The 24,363-nt window shown below is 32.8% G+C and overlaps 1 protein-coding gene across 4 annotated transcripts in view; it reads right to left on the minus strand.

Annotated features, from left to right (window-relative positions):
• Positions 1-24,363, minus strand: part of PAXIP1 (PAX interacting protein 1) — a 74,741-nt gene that overhangs the window by 18,032 nt on the left and 32,346 nt on the right. For 3 of the 4 annotated variants that reach the window (XM_031939506.1, XM_031939505.1, XM_031939508.1), the window contains 7 exons: positions 10,387-11,239; positions 9,762-9,856; positions 8,209-8,304; positions 7,167-7,304; positions 5,911-6,032; positions 4,512-4,696; positions 2,282-2,325 (listed from right to left, as the gene is read on the minus strand). In XM_031939506.1, coding sequence (XP_031795366.1) covers positions 2,282-2,325; positions 4,512-4,696; positions 5,911-6,032; positions 7,167-7,304; positions 8,209-8,304; positions 9,762-9,856; positions 10,387-11,239 — 1,533 coding nt within the window. Of the gene's footprint in view, positions 1-884; positions 927-2,281; positions 2,326-4,511; positions 4,697-5,910; positions 6,033-7,166; positions 7,305-8,208; positions 8,305-9,761; positions 9,857-10,386; positions 11,240-24,363 lie in introns of all 4 variants that reach the window. The other variant, XM_031939507.1, reaches the window with a different exon arrangement.

Here is a 24,363-nt window from a genome sequence, read left to right on the forward strand (position 1 = left end):
ATCTTTTATTCCCCAAAAGAAAAAAAAATCTGCCTCTGCAGGTGCTGTCCCCAGAGTCCAGGAGGTTCTTTTCAAGTGTCATTATGTTAATGTGCCATATCCTACCACAAGGTTTTCCCTGATCTTCTTGGTTGTTAGTGCTCCTCTTACTCCAAAATTACTTTGCATCTACATATATTATGTTTGCTTAACTGTTATGTTATGTCTATGTTATTTGCAAGAGTATAAACCCTGACAGGAACTGTTTTATAACTTGACCATAACAAGCTCTCCATGAATACTTAACATAGCATTGAAAACAAATAGTTGATAATATGCCCTTTTTTATACATAGTAAAATAATCACAAATTACAAAATGGCATATTTACTCCCTTTTTTCCCTTTTTAAATGCAATGCCTACTTAAGTGAGAATCTACTGCATGCTAGAAATTCCAATTGAGGGGACCATTTGGCTCAATTCATAAGCATTTATTAAATGCCTAATACATTCATGATAGTATGCTAGGTACTAGGGAGGAGATTAAAATCTACTAAACAATTCATTTAAAAACAATGCCATCAGCAAAATAACAGTTTGGTCATGAAAAAAACAAAACAAAACAAAACAAAATGCCATTTACCTCTCTCCACACATACTTTTGATATTTTCATGATAAAAGCCTAGTCAAGTTTTGGAGGGAATTTTTTGTTAAAGAAAAGAAAGAGGAAAAAGTTTTATTATTGTTTTCTTAGAAGATCTATAGTATTCTGGTTAAATACATTTATCACCCTAGATAAAGTAAGCTTCATCTATATTTTTATTTTTCAATATCTAATCGATCTCCAATTTGATTACAAAGTCAAAGGAAATGAAATTTAAAGTTAATACTGATTAAACATTACCCAATTCGTCTTGTTCTAATGGCTGGGACACAGTGCAAGTATCTGTAAAAAAGTTCCAGACCAATAAAGAAAAATTATATAGCATTTTAAAGTTTAAAAAAGCATTTTATATCACACACTATAATTGTTATAATTTTAAGAATGAAAAAAATGCCAGAGAGCTTCCAAAAGTTGCTAAGTACATACAAGATAAAATTTGTGCTTGGTAGGATAAAGACTCTGATGACCATAATTCACCTCACCTAACTGATTTTTTAGGGTGGCTCTGTGTTGTGAGTGAAAAGAACAATAAACTTAAGAGTTAAGAAATCTGGATTGGAATTTTGTTTCTGATATTTCTTAGCTATATTAATGTAGGTAAGATATTTAATTTTTTCATGTCTCAGTTTCTTCCTCTATAAAATGTGAATGTTATTTGCACTTACTACACTTTACAAAGTTGTTGTAAAATGCTCTGTAAATATAAAATGTTATTGGTCAGAAAAATACTATTTCTGATGACAAATCAAATGTAGTATTCACTTATGCCCAAAATAAAAGGAGATAAATGCTATCATACAGCTAAAAACATTTAATAAAATAGGATATTCACAGAGATTACTCAGAAGATGCTAAAAAAAAAAAATCAACAGGGATCAAAATATTATAATAAGATTTTTCTTGTGCAGCATGACAAATATGGAAAAATGTTGAGACGAACTGCATGCGTTCAACCTATATCAGACTGTTGGGGAAGGATAGAGAGAAGGGAGGAAGTAAAATTTGGAACACAAGATCTTGCAAAGGTGAATGTTGAAAAATATCTTTGCATACATATGGAAAAATAAAATACTTCTAGGACAAAAACAATAATACAGTAAACAGAACACCAGACTAGACCAGGTTTTAGATCAATTTGTTACTTAATCAAAATAACAGTCATATTTTATGCACTTGTACAAAATAATAATCATCCAACTAATTTATCTACATGATAGGGAAGATGTGAAAAAAAAAATCAATGAATGTAAACTCTGAATTCTGCGATAGAAATACAAGATTAACAAAAATTTATACAGCATCCCATAGTACAGGCTTGAGCTGCTTAATCCAAGACTCTACAAAAAAACATGCAAAAAAAAAAATCCATAGTGCTAACCCTAAAGTTAAATAATTATGACAGAGAAATGCAAAAGTTATTTTTTAAACCCAATATTTAATTAACAATGATTAAAACATAATACACACCGAATGGAAAAACAGTTACTAGAAATAAGTTTTGTTCTACTAAGCTATCAAGGTATTTGTAATACATTTGCTATCATTTAATATATTTTAGTTTATTCCATGAATCTGCAATTTAGATAATTCAATAAATTTTTAAAATGGAAAACAATATGAGATTATTAACAACATACCATTAGTAGCTCTGCTGACACCTTTAATGGAATTCTCCATGCATCTAAAAGAAAAATACAATATTTTACAATTACATCATTAGAAGCAAGAAGGCTTCATATAAATATACAGTACATTCATATTTTCTCTACAACTAGTCAGTTCACTTGGTTACAATCTAATATCAATAAATCTGTGATGCTATGCATAGCTCAGAAATGACAAAACTGCCAAACCTCAGCATAAAATGTCAGAAAAATTATACTGCAGAATTTTTCTATTCTAAAAACTCATTTGTTTATCACTATTTCCATTATGGATAATATGACTACCAAAAGAGAAAAAAGAACTTATAAAGTGAGGTTCTACACTATCTTTGGGGAGAAGGTAGTCCAAATTGGCAGTGTTTTCTTAGATTTTACTTCTTCTAAAATCCTACTAGGATACTGCTGGCCTTTGGGCTTAATCTTGTCTTGTACAATACATTTTAACAACTTTGAAGAAGACTTAAAGGTAATTTGCAACTGAAAGGTCCTATGTAAAGATAGGCTATTACTATCATATTAAATTTACAGATTACACAACACTGGACAACTAACAGACTGGATGAATATTAAACAGTTTAAAAAAAAATTAAAAGACTATATAAATGAGTTGCCACTAACAAGATTACATGCGTGCCTATAAAATATTAAGCACAATATTCACAACAGAGATAATGCATGTGAAACTGGCTTTGTAAATTATACATAAATTATTATACAAATTATATATAAATTATAAAACATGTTTTTAAAATGCTATTGTTAGATTCAAAGACCATCTGTACACATTGATCATAGATCTGGCTTAACAAAAGTAATCAGTGCAAAAGACCTATAGATTTTAAATAATCTTAAATCCAGTATAAGTAAATAGTGTGACCAGATATCAAGGACGTATTTTATTCATTCAACATTTAAGTACATCCTATATGTACTTATATGTACTGAGCTAAGCACTAAGGGTAATCATAAAGATGAATCATCACATATGAAAGTCTTGTATCCTAAAGGAACTTACACAAAAGGAAGATAAAGTATACAAACAAAAATTAATATACAAATTAGAGTATGTACTAAATCCTATAGGAGTTATAACAAGGCAGTTTCATGGAATAAGTATCATCTTATCTAGAAAACAGGAATGAGAATGGTAACAAAAGGAGTCAAGTAATCTGAGTCTCTAGCTTTTAATATTTAATAGCTATGTGATCTTGAGCAAATCACTTAACCTATGGACCTTAGTTTCCACATCTGTAAAAGATGGCAATACCCTACCTACCTCACAAACAAGGAAAATAGAACTATTTTTTAAGTGTAAATAGGAATAGATTTATTCGGCATAGTTTCTAAGGGTATAATCAGGACAAACATTAAAAATATATGTTTACAGATATATGTTGGATCAACATAAAGAAAATACCTATCTAAAAAATAAATTGGAAGAGTCCTATCAAGTAACTCCTTCATCATTGTTAAAAGTGTTTAGGCACAGGTTTCAAAGCAATTTTTTTATGGAGATTAGAGAGGAAATCATCGCACTAAGTGGGGAAAATGGATAAGATAACTTCTACAAGTTCTGTAAAGTCTAAGGAAAAAAACCACAGGAATGCATAGGAAGTCTTATAAAGCCAAGCTTACTGGCTTATTTTGATAAGATTTTAAAGTTAAGAAGTTTCCAGCTAATCATGGGTTGAAAAACTTCATAGATGTGAAGAAGAAAAGAAATATAATCAGTTTTTAAGTACTGAGTTGTTATCCAAGTATTTGTTCTCAATAATTCTAGAACACTTTGTATTAAAGAGACCTAATTCAGTTTCAATTGATCAATGATGGACAGAAGCAGCTACACCCAATGAAAAAACACTGGGAAATGAATGTAAACTGCTTGCATTTGTTTTTCTTCCCGGGTTATTTTTACCTTCTGAATCCAATTCTCCCTGTGCAACAAGAAAACTGTTTGGATCTGCACACATACATTGTATGTGCATTCAACATATATAGGACTGCTTGCCATCTAGGGGAGGGAGTGGAGGGGGGGAGGGAAAAATCAGAACAGAAGTGAGTGCAAGGGATAATGTAAAAAAAATTACCCTGGCATGGGCTCTGTCAATAAAAAGTTACTATAATAAAAAAAAAACAAAAAAAAAAACACTTTGTATTTAATTCTTTGAATTATAATTTGTATTATACTTGAATCTTTACTTACCCAAAAGATTTAAAACTAAATGTTGAGTAGGAGCAAATGGATCCTGCAGGTTGAACATTGTGTAGCGGCTACACTGCACCTGACGTAAAGCGTCAAAGTTCCCAAGAAGTATGTCACAAAGCCACTGGGCATTCACACATGGTATCCTCCACTCTTTGGCCTTTTCATATTTTAAACCACTTGGCCTTTATATATGAGGAGAAAATTAATTTACCAAAACAATTCAAAGTTTTTATTGAAATTCTTTTGTTCTATAAAATTGTTGAAAATATTAAATCACGTTAAAACTGAAACAATAATTTAGCAGCAGAATAGTCAATTTACACTACAAAATTCATACTGGAATAATAGATCACCAATTTAATTTCTTGAAGTCCTATTTTTATTTCATTTGCTTTTCCTTATATCTAACTGTAATTCACTTGTTATGGCTATGTCTACAACCATTACTGTGAGCACTTTTACTTATATTTAAAAAGAATTACTTTTAGCATATGTTTAAGCATCTTCTGTGTCAGACATTATTGCTAAAAATTGAGATTACAAAGACAAAAATGAAACTTCATTGTTTCTGAATTCTATCAGGTAGATTGTATATTTGTGTCTGAGGCACTAAATGTACAAAATATATATATACAATAAACTCAAGGTAATTTTTTGTGGGGGGGAGGCACTAATCAACAGACTTAATGTAGCTATAAACTGACTATCAACAATCTAAGAGGTGGAGATGTAGAGGTAGTAGATTCCAAAGCCAGGGAAAGTTATATATTTTAAAAAGTATGAGATGAGAAACAGAACTCCTGAGAGCCTCTGGTAAGCCTCAATTTCTCATCTGTAAGAAATAGCAAGATAGAATGGCAAGCCTGTAGAAGAAATAAAGTAAAGTGACAGTATAATCATGCAGAAAACGTTGGTTGGAGCCAGGCTGTGATGGGCTTAAAAAGGCAAACAAGGGTGTTTATATTTATCCTAGAGGCAAGAGAAAGCCACTGGAATTTTCTAAGGCAAAGAGTAAAGTTGTCTGAATCTGCAATTAAGATAAATCACTTTAGTAGTTGTATGGATGATGGACTGGAATGAGACCAATTAGAAAGCTGCTACAATAATGCTGAGGGCCTGAACAGGAGTAATGGTAGTTTAAGTAAAGAAAAAGGGACTGATGTAACAAGATGTGAAGGCACAACTGCCAAGACACTAGCTAACTGGGTTAAAGTGAGCAAGGAATCCAGAATGACTGAATTTGTGAACCTAGCAAACTAGGAGTACAGTGGTACACTTAACAGAAAAAATTTTATTATAGTAAGAAAAACAAAATTATGAAATATATACCATATAAAGAATGTTCATAATTTTTTGGTGAGACTTAAATTGAAAATAATTCCATTAAATCACTTACTCTTTACAAATAAGCACTGTATTGCTACGGCATAAATAACCTGTATATTTGGCACCTGCCAGGTAAGCCATTAATTTTAGGTCATCTCTGTCACCATCAACAAATCCAGTCACTGAAATAATCTGTTAAAAAAAAACATAAAAGACATTACAATAAAACCCCAAAGTACTACTTTTTTTCTCTCTCTTTTCTTAAGTTCCAGGAACATAAAGAATTGGGGGACATACTGGTTGATTATCAATCAACCAAAAAACCAGTAAACCTAAAAGCCAACTGAATATCAGACAAGAAAATGAGTACTAGGGATACAAAGAAAAAAAATTCAATTAACTACTCTCAAAGAGCTTCCTCATTATCATGGAGGTGACAACATATTTGCAAATCAGTACAAAGCAACAATGTGTTTAAGGATTCTGATTTGCACTAATGGGCAAAGTAATATAGATAAATGCATTCAAAGAGAAATCAATTAAGTATAATGAAAATATTATTTCTAACTCTACATAGTGGAAGTTGAATTTTTAAAGAGAAAGAGGAAATGTCTATTTAATCATGTGATAAAAAATATCCTTAAAATCAACAAAACATCAAAAAACAACATCTTCTTTGAGGCAATCAACCAGTATATCTGGGAATCAACAATCTAAAAACCTTAAGTGATAGCTTTTATAAAATCAATAAACAAGTCTTAACTAAGTATGTATACAAGGCTAGATGGAAGCTATATGCTAAAGATAATACAAATTGTATTTATTTATAGATAGATAGATATTTAAAGATGACATAGTAGGTGATACTGGACTGGGGAGTCAGGAAAGCTTGATTTCAAGCTCTAAGCAAATCATTAAACCTCTAATAAGATCACCTAAAAAAAAAAAAAAAAAAAAAGGAATGATTATAATAGTATCTATGTCACAGGATTGTGAGAATAAAGTGCCTTGCAAACTTTTAAAATACTACATAAATCCTAGTTATTGTCATTTTAAAAAAAAACAATGCATGTCTGTAATAATACAAGAGATATCAAAAGCAAATATGAGATATAGCCAACATTACTACAGTTAACACAATAGTTCCAAAAAATCTATCATTTTTATCTGTTTAAATACTTTTTCCACAATATAACCAAGGCGATCATTTGGCCCAAGAAAGGGTAGAATAGGGATAGTGAATTGCAATAGGATTTTAGTAATGGTTTAATAGATTATTCAAAAATATACATTTATATATACATTTAGCTTGAAGTTTTCTCTTACATGTTGAGAACATGGTTTTCCTCCTGGTGGAAATGCCACTGGAAAATGAAGGGCTCGATGAGGTGGTACCATTTTCTTCTTTTTTAAGACCGTATTTAACCAATGTGCAGTAACACATCTTTTTCTTTCTCTCAGCGCCTGTCAAAACAAAATTTTAGAATTTTTACTGTAGGACTAACCATTTAACTACATTTTGTCTTATATGTTATATAACTATCATCTTTGTTTAGAATGACAAAATCAAAGAAATGCAATGGGACTTACTAAGGATCTAAACTAAATTACTGTGCATTGGATTAAACAATATAGTTGGATAATTTCAGTTTATTTGAAAAGATTTTACTTTTCAAAATTTATAAGAAGATACAATTAATGAAAGGTCAAGAGATTTTTTTATTCATTTAGTGAAATATTGAGGCAGCAAAGTTAACTTCCCCAACAATAACAATCCAGAAAAAAATCACTGAGGGAAAAAACCTCAACCATTTCTACAGACTTTCTTGGTTGTTATATGGCCAGAAGCAGAATTTGCAACGACTTTTGTTAACGAGATAAGACACTGGGCATGCTTCCTTAAAGATAATAAAATTACACAGTTCAAAGACTCATTAGGTAAGCAAATAAAACTAAGAAGAAACCAAGGAATAACCAATAAGAATGGCAGAAATTTTGACCCAAAACTTATATCCCTATGAAATTCTAAAGTCCCTGAAATAGTAAGAATCCAAACTTACCTTTCCTATTCCATCCTTATAAGCAGTAAAAAAGTGACCCATCATTTAGTCAATCAACCAGGAATTGCTTGAAGCATCAAGCAAATAATGAGGATTTATCTCCTTCCTTTCTCCCTCATCAATAGCATACCACAGAACAATTTACAGAACAACTACAGAAATTCACCATTAAACAGGAGTTTCTTTCTTCTGAAGGTAATTAAGATTTTCCCCCCCAAAATAATGAAAATTTACCAAAATCACATAGTTTATGACCATAAAACTATAACATTAGATATTTTTCATTATCATTTGTTTTAATTACTTACCTGTGCATACATACTACTGACTTGACTTTCACAAAGAAGATGTGTACATCTACTTGTAAATGTAGGATCCACAGAGCCACCATGTGCTTGTATTATCTGGTAATCCAAGAAAACCCAATTTACGTCTTTTATTAGTCTAACCAATTATAAACTTCAATCAAATTTACTGTAAGATACACGATAAATTTTTACAAAACATGAAATTATAAGATACAATACAACAAAAGCTAAATTTTAATTATGAATCTGACTTAAGATTGTAAGGAGGGGAATCATAGAGACATCACTATTTTAAGGGGAGAAAAGCAAAATAAGAAAACATACAAAAAATTTACTTCATTAAACAAACATAAAATATCTTACAGAGGAGAACCTAAGTTCAATACAAATTCATTCCTTCTTCCCACATCTTCTATTTGTTTACCACACTGCACAATGGGAACTGAAATCAAGAATGAAAATCCTGAAGTACCCACTACTTGATCCATAATCACCACAGAAAGAATCAATCAGATTCAGGATACTCTTATTAGCTAAAGCAGGAAAATGAATAGATTTTTAGATTTCAAAGGATTGAAACCTTAAACAATTAAGCCTTAAATAAACAAAATTCAAGTATCAAACTGGAATACTCAAAGTATTATGCTTAGAAATGTATATAAAGAATACATTTCAGTTCAAGTAAATTCAAGTGAAGCATACATTTTTTAATGGTTACAGCAAAATAGAAAATATTTTCTTGTCAAAGTGATGATCACTTAGTTAACTTTTTCTCATCACAGCTTTACAAAGTCACATTAAAAATAACCATGTTTTATTAGTGAAGAAAGTACTATTATGAGATTATTACCATTAACTGCAATAACAGCAAGAAGAAACTAAGGGCAATATTAATAATACTTTGCAAACTGCAGTTGTAACACTTAGATTTCTATTCTAAATAATTTAAGAAAATTCTGTGGTTCATTTCAATTTACTTCCCATTTTTATTCATCTATTTATATGATTTCTGCAACTTTTTCTTTTTAAAATAAACATTTATCATAATAAAAACTCACAATTTTATAGCCCTTGAAGGCATACAAAGTGCTTTACAGATAATGATCTAATTTGACCCTTGTTAAGATTTGTAGTTTATAAATAAGCAAACTGAGGTACAGGATATGACTTATCCCCATGTCACAGAGCTAATATTGGTATGAGAATTTCAAACATTTAGCACTCTAACCATTAAGTCATGTCACTTCACTTACAACTTATTTACAAAAATTATAATACAAACAGGAATTAGTTTAGGTGACACAGTGGATAAAGCAGTGGACTAAGTCAAGGTCTCAGGTCAGAGCCTCAGTCTCAGTTCCCTTACCTGTAAAATGCAGATAAACGTAACACCAATTTTAAAGGAAAAATCAAATTAAATAATCTATGTAAAGTGATTTGAAAATCCTAAAAATGCTATGTAAAAGTTACCTATTAACTATTAAATACAGATGTACAGGAAAAAAAAAATCTTAACTAAGAAATATTTATTAGTTCTTTGAGACATGTCTTACCCTTTTCCAGGTTGCCAACAGCTGTTTATCAGACATCTGCTCTGGATAATCAGCAATTGCAAATACACATCCCAATAAGAAACCATCTTCTGGAACTAAAAAAGAATTGCATAGGAAAACAAAATATATTAAACCCATAAACTTTTAATAAATAAATATTAAAAATGTATCTTACCAAGTAAAATCTGAAATTCTGGAGACTAATTAGTTTGGTTGGGGCCTTATCAGCCAGAGAAATATTTTAAAAGACTTGAAAATCACCGCAAGAAAATTTCCAACTCAATTTATTAAAATAATAAACTGAATTAAAGGTAGCTAAACAGTTATTATTACTATTCACTATAAAGTAAAAACTAGTGCTGATATTCTAAATTGGATTATAAAAAATGATTATACATATGTTTAGGTATACAGTTATATAAGAGCTTTAATAATTTATACACTGAAGTAAAAGCTTTAAACCCTGAAAGCATTAGACAATTCCTCCAGAGATAGTAAATTCTTTATAAAGAGATTCACATTCTCCCCACTGAATAATAATGATGATGATGATGGTAGTGGTGATGATAAAATCCCCACCCTCAAAATAAAGCAATACTTTTAGGAGGAAAAAAAAATTACTAACTCTCCACTGCTGGATCATGTCCAAAGAGCTGATGATGTTGTGACAGCTGCTGCTGCTGCTGCTGCTGCTGCTGCTGTTGTTGCTGTTGCTGTTGCTGCTGCTGCTGCTGGTGGTGATGTTGTGGTTGCTGAGGTGGAACCTGTTGCTGTAGGGCTTGTGATGTCTGACTCAAATGTTGTGCTGTTTGATTTTGCATTTGTTGCTGTTGCTGCTGATGTTGGTGCAGACGTAACTGCTGCTGCTGTAACTGCTGCTGTTGTAATTGCTGCTGCTGCTGTTGTTGCTGTATCTGCTGCTGCTGCTGCTGCTGCTGCTGCTGTTGTAGATTTTGCTGTTGGAGCTGTGCTAACTGTTGCTGCTGCAGCTGCTGCTGCTGCAGCTGATGGAGCTGTTGCTGAAGGGCATGCTGTTGCTGGAACTGCTGTAGTTGTTGCTGAGGTCGATGAATCTGCTGCTGAGGATGTAACTGTTGCTGTGGAAAAGGTAGCTGTTGCTGTGGAAATTGATGCTGCTGATGGACTTGCTGCTGTGGTTGTGAAAATTGATGAGGCTGTTGTTGAGGATAAGGTTGTTGGGAAATCTGTGGTGGTTGTTGCTGCTGCTGAAGTTGCATCAGCTGCTGAGGTTGAAGATGTAAAATCGGGTGATGCTGCTGCTGCTGTGTCTGATGCTGCTGCTGCTGCTGTGTCTGATGCTGCTGCTGCTGTTGCTGTATTTGATGTTGCTGTTGCAACAAATGTGCCTCTGGAGCTAGTTTTACTTGACTAAACAACACGGCATTTGCATGTCCCTGTTGACTATGATTTACCTGCTGTTCTAAATTTTTTGTAGGTGCTGAAAGAGACTGTAAGATCTAGAAAACAAAGATTTAATGAAGTGTCATTATCCAAAATACAAGGTATGGCCACACTTTGATAATAACTTACTTGAAAGAATATAAGTACATTTTTCAAGGCTATCACATATTAATAACATGAGAAACAAGAACTCTGAAAAACTTAAAAAAAAAAAAAAAAAGAGTATCCTAAACTCTAATTGGTAATGTTGGTAACTAATTTAGTAAATCAACATTAATACGCAAAAGCCATCAACATTTGAATTTATATGATTAAACAATTTACAGCTAATGGATCACAAAAAAGGATATGAAAATGAATATTAATGAAAATGAATTCATGATTGGTGTGTTTTGAACAGAAAAGATTCTGGATGTAGGAGAATGTGATCACTCTAGGCCCTTTCCCAAAGGGCTAGCAAAGACAGATTGCATAGGTGCTATCCTGAGGTCTGCTATAGCTTAGATCATTTCTCCATGAAATGCCTCCCCCTCTAGTTATTTTGATGGGTGTTCCTTTTCAAACAAATTAAGGCCTAGCAAGTAGGGAGTCTTAAGGAGTAGTAGTCAGTAATTCATCATTTTAATTCTAACACCCAAAGAAGCCCTCCTTGAAACATACTGTATTTTTACCTTGAATCTGAGCCAATCTAGCACAGAAAGGTCCATTAAAATAAAGATGACTTTATTTTAATGAAGCCAACTACTGATACTAGAAAATAAAAGTTTTTTTCTGATTTTCCCCCCCAATGGATTGTCTCCAGTTCACTTCTTCCTCTCTAAAGTTTTAGTACAACACAGACACAATTAGAGTACAACAGAAACCAAACCTTCAATAATTAGTTGTTGTTATGGCACTTCTAATGCAAAACCATCATTATTTATCTTCTAATCGTACAAAGAAAATCAGCTCCTGCCCTCAAGCTTACATTCTAATGAAAAACAGAGATTTTACTACCATTCAGAATAACATTTTAGATTATTACATTATTTGCTTTTTAATTGCACAGTATGACAGACATGATTTTTAACATACATTTTAATTTATAACATACATTCTTCTGAAATTTCAAACATTATTAAATATGAACAATATATTAGGTATGGTTTAAACTAGATAGAATGCAATTGAATTATCACCTCCTTTACTCCAGCTACTGTGGTTCTCAATGCAACTTAACATCACATTACCTTTCAGGAGCAGTCGTTTTCATTGTTGCTTCATAGTATAGAACACTAAAACCTCCATTTTTGCAGATAAACTTTTGGATCATACTTTGCAACCTATACTGATGAAGTTAGTATTTTTTGAACCCCTTGTAAAACTCTACAGTTTTTCTTATTAATTTTCATCTTAGAAGATTCAACTCAATTTTCTAGCCTTTCAGAACTTTTTGGATTCCATGAATTAAACATGCTAGCTATAATTCCCAGCTGTGTCATCTGCAAAACTTATCAATATGCCACCCACATCTTTATCCAAGTTACTAATATAAAAACCATGGATTTAGAAAGAACTAAAAGGAACCATAGAGATCACCTCATCTGTTCAAATTATTTTGTAGAAGAGGAAATGAACCCAGAAATATTAAATAATATTCCTCTTTGTAAGAGATATTACTCTAAGCTGATACCAGCTTATTAGTTATGGTACTTTGAATTTGGCCACTTAACCTGGACAAAATCCAACAACTGTCCAACAGATTAATAACTAGCATTTATATGGTACTTTAAAGACTGCAAAATATTTTACAGATATTATCTCATGTGATCCTCACAACAACCCTGTGAGGTAGGTGTTATTATTATCTCCATTTTACAGTTGAGGAAACTGAGGCACAGGGTCATACATCTATGAAGTTTCAGGGAGAATCTATCCTTTAGTCTAGTAGTCTCACTACTGTGTCACTGAATTACTCTCAACACATGTCAATCTCTTTGACATCCAATATAAGAAAAACATGAAAAACTTCACAAAATGCTTTATTGAAATCAATATAAACTGATCTATAAAATTCTCCTATCTGGTATCTGCTACTGAAGTTAGTGAGATATAACCTGTTTTTGGTAAAGTCACACTGGCCCTTTGTGATCACTGATTATTGCTTCTTCTAGATGTTCTATAATCATCCTTTTTGATTCCTGATAGAATTCTAAAATTTATTAAAACTCAAGGTCACTGGTCTATAATTTACATGCCCCACTCTACCCATTTTCAAAAACTTGGGACATTTGTCCAAAATTGGTCTGGTGGAACTTTTCCCAGTCTCCATAATCTTTTAGAAATCCCACTCACCCATTCTTTCAACATCTTGGGTTTCATTCGTCTAGGCCTGGTGACTTGAGTTCATCAAGGCAAAAAGGTGCTCTCATTTTCAATATTATCTCCTTATGAACTAAAGTTTCAGTTCCCTGCTAGTTGTATTGTTGTTATCTCCAATTCAAAGATCTTTCTCCCTGACAGATAAAGCAGCAAAATAAGGACCCAGCAAGTAGTTCAGTTTCTCTATGCCCAAGCAGGGATCCCATTTCTTCTGATTCTCCTAGCCCTGAACTAGTTTTTAAAATCTCATTTACAATCTCTAATATTCCTCACCAAGCACTAGCCCATTCTGAACTTAAAGGGTGTTAACAATAATCTCACAGAACCATTCTGTTCTTTTATAGTTATTATTCATCCTTTCAACTGACCTTAAACATATCTAAAATATACCTAACTTTTTTTTTTTTTTTTGGCTGAGGCAATTCGGGTTAAATGACTTGCCCAGGATCACACAGCTGGGAAGTGTTAAGTGTCTGACGCCAAATCTGAACTCAGGTCCTCTAATTTCAGTGCTAGTGCTCTATCCACTGCACTACCTAGCTGCCCTATACCTAACCACTTTATACATTTTTTTAAAACTCCAAGTTTCCTTGTCTGTCCAACTTGCCTTATTAAAAAAATTTTTTTTTCCTTTAAACTTGGATCTTTCTTTTAAGATCTCTAGATCCCATGAGTTAACCATATTTTTCTGAGTAGACATGTGAAACCACAGATGTTGCTGGCTTTTCTTCTTTGACTTTATCCTTTATAAACTATTAAGCATCTCTATTGCTTTTTTTGTGTGTTATAGCTATTCTCTGGCAGAATTTCCAAACTTTTTTGTGTCTTGCATCCCTTTTTCAACCTAGTAAGTCTTGGGATCCCTTCTCATGCTGTTTTGAATGAACAAAATATAATATATAAGATTAAAAAGAAAAACCATCATATTTTAAATTAAAGATGTCCAAATTCATGGGCCCCAGGTTAAAAACCCTTGGATTTATATTATATAAGCTTAGTAGTTTCTTCCTTTCATCTTCCTTTTCAGCTTAGTCTTTTTAGTTAAATTTGCAAGACTGCAGGCCTTATTGCTGACCCTCATCACTAGGTGAATTCCATCCTTAATTATTCTCATTAACTAATTCTTTGTTCAGAAATGTCTTCCCTTTCTCAAATACCACCTTAAAAACTAATTTTTTTTTAATATCCCAAATCTTTCTTTTAAGTTCAAGTATGTTTGACATCTACTAGAAACAGGACTGTTTTTTTTTTACTCAGAACTTTATAATTTTTAGCAGTATCTTTTAGAATACTTCTGATAATATCACATATAAAAGCAGCTGGGTGGCAGAACAGATAAACTACTAGACCTAGAATCATTAAAGACCTGATTTCTGATCTGACCTCAAAATATTAGCTAGCTGTGGGACCCACTTAATTTCTCAAAAATTCCTCATTTGTCAAAAGGAGATAGTAATCCAATATAAATGTATTAAGTGCTTAGTGTGTGCCAGGTGCTATGCTAATAGTTACTTGAGATAAAAATCCAAGAATGAAGCTAACCCTAAATTCACAGTAAGGTTACATTCTAATAAGATAAGACAATAAATACATATGAAACAAATAGCATAAATATCAATCAAGTACCTATTACATAAGTTAATAAACACATAGTTGTTAAATACAAGGTAGTTGGGGAGGAAATAAAGGCATTAGTCATAGGAGAGGGGAAATGGGGGGAGAGGGGGAATGAATCAGAAAGATATTACTCTGCAAAAAAATGCTACCCTAAGATTTACCTTAAGAAAAAAAAAAAAAAAAAGAGAGAGAGAGCTTTTTAGGGAAAGAAGAGGTGATTCCAGGGCTGACAGGGAACAGAGAGACAGTAGATAAAGACCTGTTTGTGAGGAACAGTGAGAAGACCAGTTTGGCTAAAACAGAGTTAGGACAGGTAGTAATGCCCAGTAAGACTGGAAAAAGAAACTGGAGCTGGGTTATATATGGATTTAAAAGCTCAGGAGCTAAGTATATTTATTTTCCATAACTTGCTTCCTTAGCCAACAATTCCATTTAAGATCACTGCTGTTCTCATCTCCCATAAGCCTAAAAACTTACAATTATTTTTGATTCCATTCTTTACCAAATGATTTTTTCCTTCAATCCAATGCCAACTAATAATATGCATTAGACATATACTCTACAAAAAAAGGTAATGGGGAAAATAAAAAGTTTAAGGTAATATCTTAAAGGCTACACAATCTAGTAAAAATAAAAATAATTTTAATACAAGTTAGACATGATACCTACAAGAAAATTAAAAAGTGAGTCGAGGTCCAAGGGAAGGAAAAGTCATTACTAATAGGAAATAGAAGTGCAAGGTAAGGAATTTCAACTTTACTTGAAAGGCAAGTCTTTTACTTGTTATCACAGAAGGCTTTTTGCATAAAGTAAAGATATGACCAGGTTTATACAATTCTGTCTCAAAGACAAATGCCAACCTCCATGTCTCCTGAAAAGTAGTTTCATAAGATTGCAAGGACTTCAACTAGTTCAACCATCCTTGTTTTAAAGATCAGGAAACCAAGGCCAAGAAAGCCTTGGCTAGGGGTCAAACAGATAGTATGTAGAAGAAATGATCCAAAGAGGGTCCTTTGACATTGAATCCAGTTTTTGCCCCCACTATATGCTACCATTTGTCTCAAGCCTGTCCTGTATCTCTCTCCCCTTTCACAACCAAACTCAATCTACTCCTATTGACTCCACTTCATCTCTTTTTATTCACTTCTAAAATCTTGGTAATCTGGTTTCTGATTTCATAATTCAAAGGAAACTGACAAAAACAGAAAGTTTAAGGTAATCTCTTGGGACATGAGGATTATCTAGGAAAAAAAAAATTTTAAATAACGATAACCCACAATGTCTACAAAACAGTAATAGCCTCTAGGTTTTCATGACACTGTTCTCCCCAATTCTCATCTATTTCTCACTACTCCTTGGTCTCCTTTACTGGCTCACTTTTCTTGTCCCCTAACTTGGATGTAGTCCTTGGCTCTATCCTATCCCTATATTCCTTTTTTCACACTTCAAACTTGTCCCTCAAAGACTTTAAATTCATCACATACAAAACACAAAATTATCTTTTCTCTAAACCATTCCACTCCCTTCTTCCCTATTTCTGCTGAGGACACTACCAATCCACAAGGTTCACAATCTTGACATTATTCAGTGACTTGCTCTCACTACACACAACTCATCAGCTATCAGATATTGTAATTTCTAACTTCAGAACACTTTTTTATTTAGTCCCTTCTATTTACAAGGCTATCTAGCCTAGTTCAGACTTTCATGATTTCTCACCAGTTAAAATTGCCAAGATCTCTGAGTCACTGACTCAAGTCTCTCCCCTTCTATATACAGCTACCCAATTTTCTGACTATGCTATTTCCATATTCAAACTCCAATGGTTCCCTACTGACTTTAGAATCAGAATATAATTCCCTTGGTTGGCTGTTAAAAGTATTTTATAACCAGGGCTCAACCTACCTTGTTCCAAGCTTGCAATACTGCATACTTTTGCCCACGTTCTAATTCAGCTACACAGACCACCTTGATGTTTGCTCCCCATTGACGCCCCCAAAATCCTATCTCTATATCTTTGTAATGGCTACCTGCCATGCCTTGACTCCTCTAACTCTCAGAATCCCTTGGTTCCTTCAAATAATCTGCTCAAAATCTGCTAAAGTCCTGTTTTACATAAAACTTTGATTTCACCCTTTATGTCCTCCCAACAAAAAGTACTAACCTTTATTGGTTTCTGCATATATTTTATATACTGTTATTTATCTATACATATGTACATTCATACATTATCATTTTATGTATATTTATTCACATGTGGTTTCTCCCAAAAGAATGTCTTTATATCCCTAAATCTGATACAATTGCCCAAAGGCTTAATAATTTTTAATCAATTGTTTCCAGTTCAAATTCCTCTGACATTCAAGAATTAAAGGAATACAGTCCATCAGTATTAGCTATCTTTGCAAGTGTGTATTATTTCCTTTCTACAAACTATACTCCAAACAAATTAAACAACTTTTTACTACTGAACCATCACACTCATGTTTTCATGCAGCCTATTCCTGAAATACCCTCCCTTCCTTTCCTTTGCTTTCTGAATGTCTATCTGTGCTTCAAATCCTAACTCAACTGTCCATGAAGACTTGAACTTTCTTCATTCGAGCTTTGGTAAGAATTTGCCTCCTCAGATCCTATACTTTTGTTTTCTAACTCTATATTGCACTAATATAATATTAAGTATTATAGCTAGTGTTAGTGTTTTATTTAAAGGTTTTTATCTTTCCCCAATTCGTGGTGTTATGTACACATTAGAGATAGTTAATAAAAAAATTCCTTGTATTACATTGTATCATTTTTACAATACTGTTTTCAGGTGTCATTATTTTATTTAAAAAAACAATATGACAAATGAATACATTCAAGAAAAGGAGACCAGGAAACTAAGAAGACTAGAAATTAACAAATTAGGAATTTTAAGTCCAGAGATGAGATAATTTAAGTTGTAGTCCCGCAGACTTTGGGTGAGTCCTGAATGAACTGTTAGGATACTATAAATGAGTTTCTATTTAGAAACAGGTTTGATAAAATGAAATCTAGGTCCAAGAATATTTTTTAAAAAGATGAACTCTTATAAGAAATGATGAGTAGGCTTATTTCAGAAAAGCCTGGAAAGACTTAAATGGACCAAAGTACATTCATTTCACCTTTTTATTATTGTTTTTTTCTTATGTTTTTCCCCCCTTTTGGTCTGATTTTTCTTGCACAACATGATAAATATAGAAATGTTTAAAAGGATTACACATTTAATCTATGAAATTGCTTGCTGTCTTGGGGAAGGAAGTAAAGGAGGGAGAAAAATCTGCGACACAAATTCTTACAAAAATGACTATCAAAAACTGCATGTATTTGGAAAAAGTAAATACTACTGAAAACAAACAAACAAAAATAATGAATTCAATTTTTGAAATGGTTTGAATAGTTAATTTTTGAGGGGTTTTTTTTTGTTTTTTGTTTTTTTTTGCAAAAAACATTTTTCAAAATATAACTGAAAGTCAGGTCTAGAAAAATAGCTGGAGGGAGGGCATCATTTGATTAAAAAGTAATAGTTGAAGCTATGGAATTAATGGTTTTTTTCTTTTAAAAAAGAAAGTGAAAAGAGACAAGAGCTAAAAAGTAAAGGGCATTTTGACATAGCAGACAGAATGCTGGTCTACTTGGAATCAGAAAGACCTGCGTTCAAAATACTGCTTCTGATATTACTATGAGTCACTTAATTTCCCTGGGCCTTCACATTCTCATCTGTAATTTTTCCCTCCATCTCTAAAGAGCTGGGAGTCAGCTACTTGGCACATTAAATAGACCACCAGGATTAGGTGAAAAAATCTGACCTCGGACACTTAATAGTTATGGGACCCAAACTGGATCATGAAGTATCAAAAATCACTAAAAAAAGTCCATCAACAATACTTTTAAGTCAGTAAAGTACTTTATAAGTGAAGAAGGGGAAAAAAACTTCAGAAACATACACATTAGGGAATTGAGGAGAAAATGAGGAACCAGAAACATTGGAGATATAAAAACAAGGGAAGAGAGAATGGGGGGGGGGGGGGGGGGTCCACCAGTATCAAATATTGCTGAGAAGATAGGAATAATACAATATTTCTTAAAAATTGATTTGGCAATGAGAATAAGAACTATCAAAAGAACTGTTTTACTAGAGAAAAAAAACTAGATCATAAAGAATTAAGCAGGAAATGGAGAGACAGTAAAGAAATAAAAGCAATGAATTAGACAACTTTATGGAGAATTTGGAGGCAAACAAAAAACTTGTTTAAGATTACAGAATATATGCATGTACGTAGACATATCAGAAAGAACCAGGGAAACATTAGAGGATAGCAAGGATCACAGTCCTCTAGGAGATGGGATAACATAGGGCTGAGGACACAGGAATTGTGATTAAATTTAGCAAGGGATAAAGATAGTACTTCCTCTCAGGTAGGAAGGAAGGTGAGAATAAAGGATAATGCTGGGATTTTCGAACACTATATATGATCTGTCATAAAACTGAAATCTCGAGTCATTTTTTCTTTTCATTTCCTCTAGGTCCTCTTTACATCACTAGGTCTCCTACCTGATCGCTTTACCTCTACTTTTTCCATCATTTCATTTCAACTTGCCAGGTGAATTTTTTCCCAAAAAACTTTTCTTCATGTTCTTCTTCCCCATTAAATAATGTTCCCTAATAGCTATTCCATTAAGTCTCAGTTCCTATGTATAACTTGAGGGTGCTTTGTAACCTGGCCCACTCCAAGGGACAGCATTCCCTTCACTAAAACAGATCACAGGTCTCTGGAAATAGTTATAACCAAAAACTTCATCTCTCTACATCCAATCTTCTGATAATTCTAAGGATATCTTCTCTGAATTTAGCTAGGCTGGTCCTCTGCAAAAGGACATATAACCATTGCTGAGTTCCTACCTGAAGCCTTTCCTAGACTAGTTTGAACATCTCAGAGTTGTGCTATGTCTTCAAGAACCTATGCCATAAAAGATGACCCCATGGTATAATGAATCAATAAAGCCCAAACTAAGATGAGCAACGTATTAGTTAAAAGATTGCCCTCTAATTTGTAGTTTGTAGTTGCTTCTTGCAAGGCCTTACACTAGTCTTTCTAATTATGTTTCCCAATATTAAAAAACTAAATTGCATCTAGTAAAGCCTATCTTTAATATGCCTTTTGGTCTATGATTACCAAGATTACTTAGAAATCATTACTGACATTCATTTCTCCGCCTATGTTTAGCCAAAAGAAATATATTACAGTAAAAACAGCATTTTAATAATAGTATTCCAGTACCTCATTACTACTAATCCTATCTTGCCTTTTAATGTTGAACATGACTCAGAAGTACATCATTATTTGACATTATCAGGTCAATTAATGGTCAATCCAAAATTCAGAATCATATATAAAATAAGATATAACTAATATTTGATCTTGAGATTTCATTATCTCTCATGAGATGGGACCAACATTTGCTTGGTCTAGAATTGGCATTACTTTCTGTCTACCAGACTCCTGAAGACCAAACTATTTTTTAAAAAATAAAAAGCAAAAATTTTCAGCCTTATTTTGCTGAGGAAAATCTTTATGTAACAACTAGGATTTGACCTTGGTGAACTTTAAGGTTTCCAAGAATTCAATATTGCATTGCCTTTACAAAAGAAGTCTGCTAGCCTGCCTTCAGTTTCTAAAGGTCTTCAATTGCAATGATCTTAATCTCTACTGTTTGCTTTGTAGAGGTAGAAAGGCTGAGTTAAGTGTATTAGTTGGACTCAAAAGACAAGGTTTCAAATTAGACCTCGTCAAAGCCAACACTTTCATTTTACAAATAAGAAAACTAAAACGAGGGGAGGCTAATTGCGCAAAAACACAGTTACTAAAACCAAGATTTTGAATCCAGAATCAGTATTCCTTAACTGTACTATGTTTACAGGCAAATCACAACTTCTCTGATCTTCAATCATATGTCAAATGAAAAGAATAAGCTGCTATACCTACATGCAGAAATGCTTTGAAGATCAAATGATGTAAAATACTTAAAATATTTTGCAAAATCTTAAAAAATTATAAAACCATCAACTATTATATTAGTCATCCATCAATATTGTGGACTTTATTGTCAGCTAAAAAAAATTCCCAATATTGAAATTTTACTCTCTATCCATTTTCTTGCCCCTCCAACTCCATTCTCTTCATCCTACTGAAGCCACAGTCGAGTATTTTAGTTGGAGCTCATCTTACTCTAACTCGTTCCTATTTTTCTAAATCCTCATCAGGTTCTGACTAGAGAATTTTTACTTATTTTACCTAAATCTAGACCCAACTTTACTGCCTGATGCATCATTTATTTTCCACTAAGACCCTCATCTTCACTAGTATTAGAGACTATCCATCTTTAATAAGAACCCAAAGTAGACTGATCCACTTCATATAATAGTAATTAAGAATTGTTTTTCTTTATATAGGCTAAGTTTACTCTGTGAAATTTCCAATGATTATTCTGCGTTCTCAACAAATCAAATGTCTCTTTTACCTGAAAGTCCCTCAAATAAGTGAATTATGTATGCTTTATCCTGTCTTTTCCAGGCATAATATTTCTAGTTGTTTCAATTGATCTTCATATGGCAAGATTTCAAGGCACATCACCAATCTGTTCTACTAATTTATCAATGTACTTCCTAAAATGTGGTGCCCTGAATTCAAAATAAAATTCCTAACATGCTATGATCATGAACAGTCCAAGAGGACTATTTCATTTTTCTGCTTGGCAATTCCTTTTCTTAAATCTTCTGAATTCCTACTATGTTGTTTCAAATCTCTCCTCAAAACTCTATTCCCTATATCCCCAATTTACTATTCTCCACAACTTTACTTTCTACTTATAGAAACCAAAGACATCTGACATTAGTTCCCTCAATTCTCCCTCATATCTCGAAATTTCTCTATATTTTCATACATACTTTTGCCCTTATTGCCTTAGTCCCAATGTAAACCACTCCATTCATGTCATTGAGTTCCAAGTGATAGTGAATTTCTAAATATAGCTATATTAACAGATATAATAACTGATATTTACAGTTTTTTTTCTTTACAAAGAACCTTACATGTATTTTCTCATTTAATCTTCATAGCAAGTCTGTTCAGTTGATTCCAAACCTTCCTGAGTTCTGTTTTAACTTCATTCCATCAGTATATCCTTTCCTTTGCATTTTTAATACCTACCTTGTGATATTAAATTTAGTTTTTTTCAGGGGCAAGAGAGGTGAGAGGGGAAAAAATAAATGCTTGATAATGGAAAGAAAATTAATGACATTTTTAAAAAATTAAAAATAAGCAAAACATAAATACCTACCTTGCCACTGGCTCCTCTTCTGCCTACAAATATGCATCAGTTGGCTTACCCTAAAAAGCCTTTCCTTAAATACACCAATGCCTCTGAAGATACTATTTATCAATTCTTCTCTTATTGTCAAATATCCAATAAATTGCTAGTTCTGCATAATCACTAAAATATCAACTTTCTGCCATCAAACTTTCATTTCATGACTAGTGAAACTATCCTTTCAAATGTTTTTCAATAACCGTGTAATAACCAAATTCTCAATATACATATTCCTGAATCCTTCCAGACTTTGCCACTTTAGCAACTTCCTTCATCTTGATAGCCTATGTATAGTTCTTTATATTGGTTCTTTGAATTGCATTTCCCCATGTCTCTTCTTAGCCTCTCCTTCTGCATTCTTCGCTAGTTTTTTCTGCTCTTTTTATATGTGGGTTTCAGTCATCATCTCTACATTCTTCCTAATGACCATCCAATTCATTTAAAAATGATCCTTAAATTTGTAATTCTATCTCTCACCTCTCCTTCCTAAGTTTCAGAGCAATGTCAACTGTCTATTGGGCCTCTTCTTTTTACCCCAAAATCAGAAAGTTACAAAATCCTCCCTACAAAAACCATGTTTCTCCCTCAAAATTTCCCTCGTTCCTTTTAAAAATCATTAACATTGTTAATGTTTTTATGTAACCACTGACCTCTACTATTCAGATAGTCTTTCCTTTTAACAATGATTTAAAAAAAAAATTTTAAACAGTTAAATAAAAACCAATCAACACACTGACATTATCAGACAATATATGAAATATTATACACCCATTTTTGTAATGAAAGGAAGGTGATTTTTTCCAATTCTTTGGGAGTCAAATTTGATCATTATAATAATATAATCTCCCATTTTATCAATTTGCCTTATATTACTTATATACATCATTACCATTTTCCTACTAGTCAAACCTTCTCAAAGTCTTAAAGTCATTTTTGATTACACCTTTCTTGAATGTCTATGTCATGAAAATGACCAAGTCCAATGGACTAAACCTTAATCATTTGCCATCAGTCACCTTTGCTTTTACTCTCACAAGTAACAATATAGTCAAAGTCCCCCAACCAATTTCCCTACTTCCAATTCTTCATTTGTCTTTCATTTTAAACTTTTTACCACTACTAAAACAATATACATTAACTCACATTATTGCACTGCTCAGAAATCTTCAATGGTTTATTACTTACCACCAAACCAAATTAGAAATTCCTTAACATTCAAAGTACTCGACAATTAAGCATTAATTTAACTTTCTGACCTGGCCTCACAAAAGCTGCATGAGGGCAGACACCATTTTCATTTTTGTCTCTGCATCTTCAGTTTCTAGAACAGTAGCTGGCATACTTAGCTTTTAAAAAACACTGCCAGAATGACCTGTAATGAAGAGGGGGCGTGTGGGTATGGAGGGACAAGGAGGAAGAGCACTACGTGTGTTTCTCCAACACTGACTAAATGACCTGCAATAAAGTAGGTGTGTGTGTAATTCTCCAATTTCCAAGGTAAAAATGCTCATACTAAAAATGTTACAATATGCTTCAAGCTGGCTCCCGTCCACCCCATGTGCTTTTCTAACATAGCATATAGATACAGGCAAATAGTTCCTAAAACAGCTAATCATAAACTAAAGTACCTTCAAATAAGCCATAATTTTCCTCTGCTGTTCATTCTCTTTCTAGTCAGTTTTAAAAGCATAAGGGCTTTCCTGAGAGTACATTCCTCTATGTACCTGGCTCTGCCTGTTCATGGTAGCCCACAAAAAAATGTCCAGTAAGAGCAACCCATTGGAATTAATCAATCCACTTCTAAAATACT

Source organism: Sarcophilus harrisii, chromosome 5 (assembly GCF_902635505.1).
Source record: "Sarcophilus harrisii chromosome 5, mSarHar1.11, whole genome shotgun sequence".
Classification (NCBI taxonomy): Eukaryota; Metazoa; Chordata; class Mammalia; order Dasyuromorphia; family Dasyuridae; genus Sarcophilus; species Sarcophilus harrisii.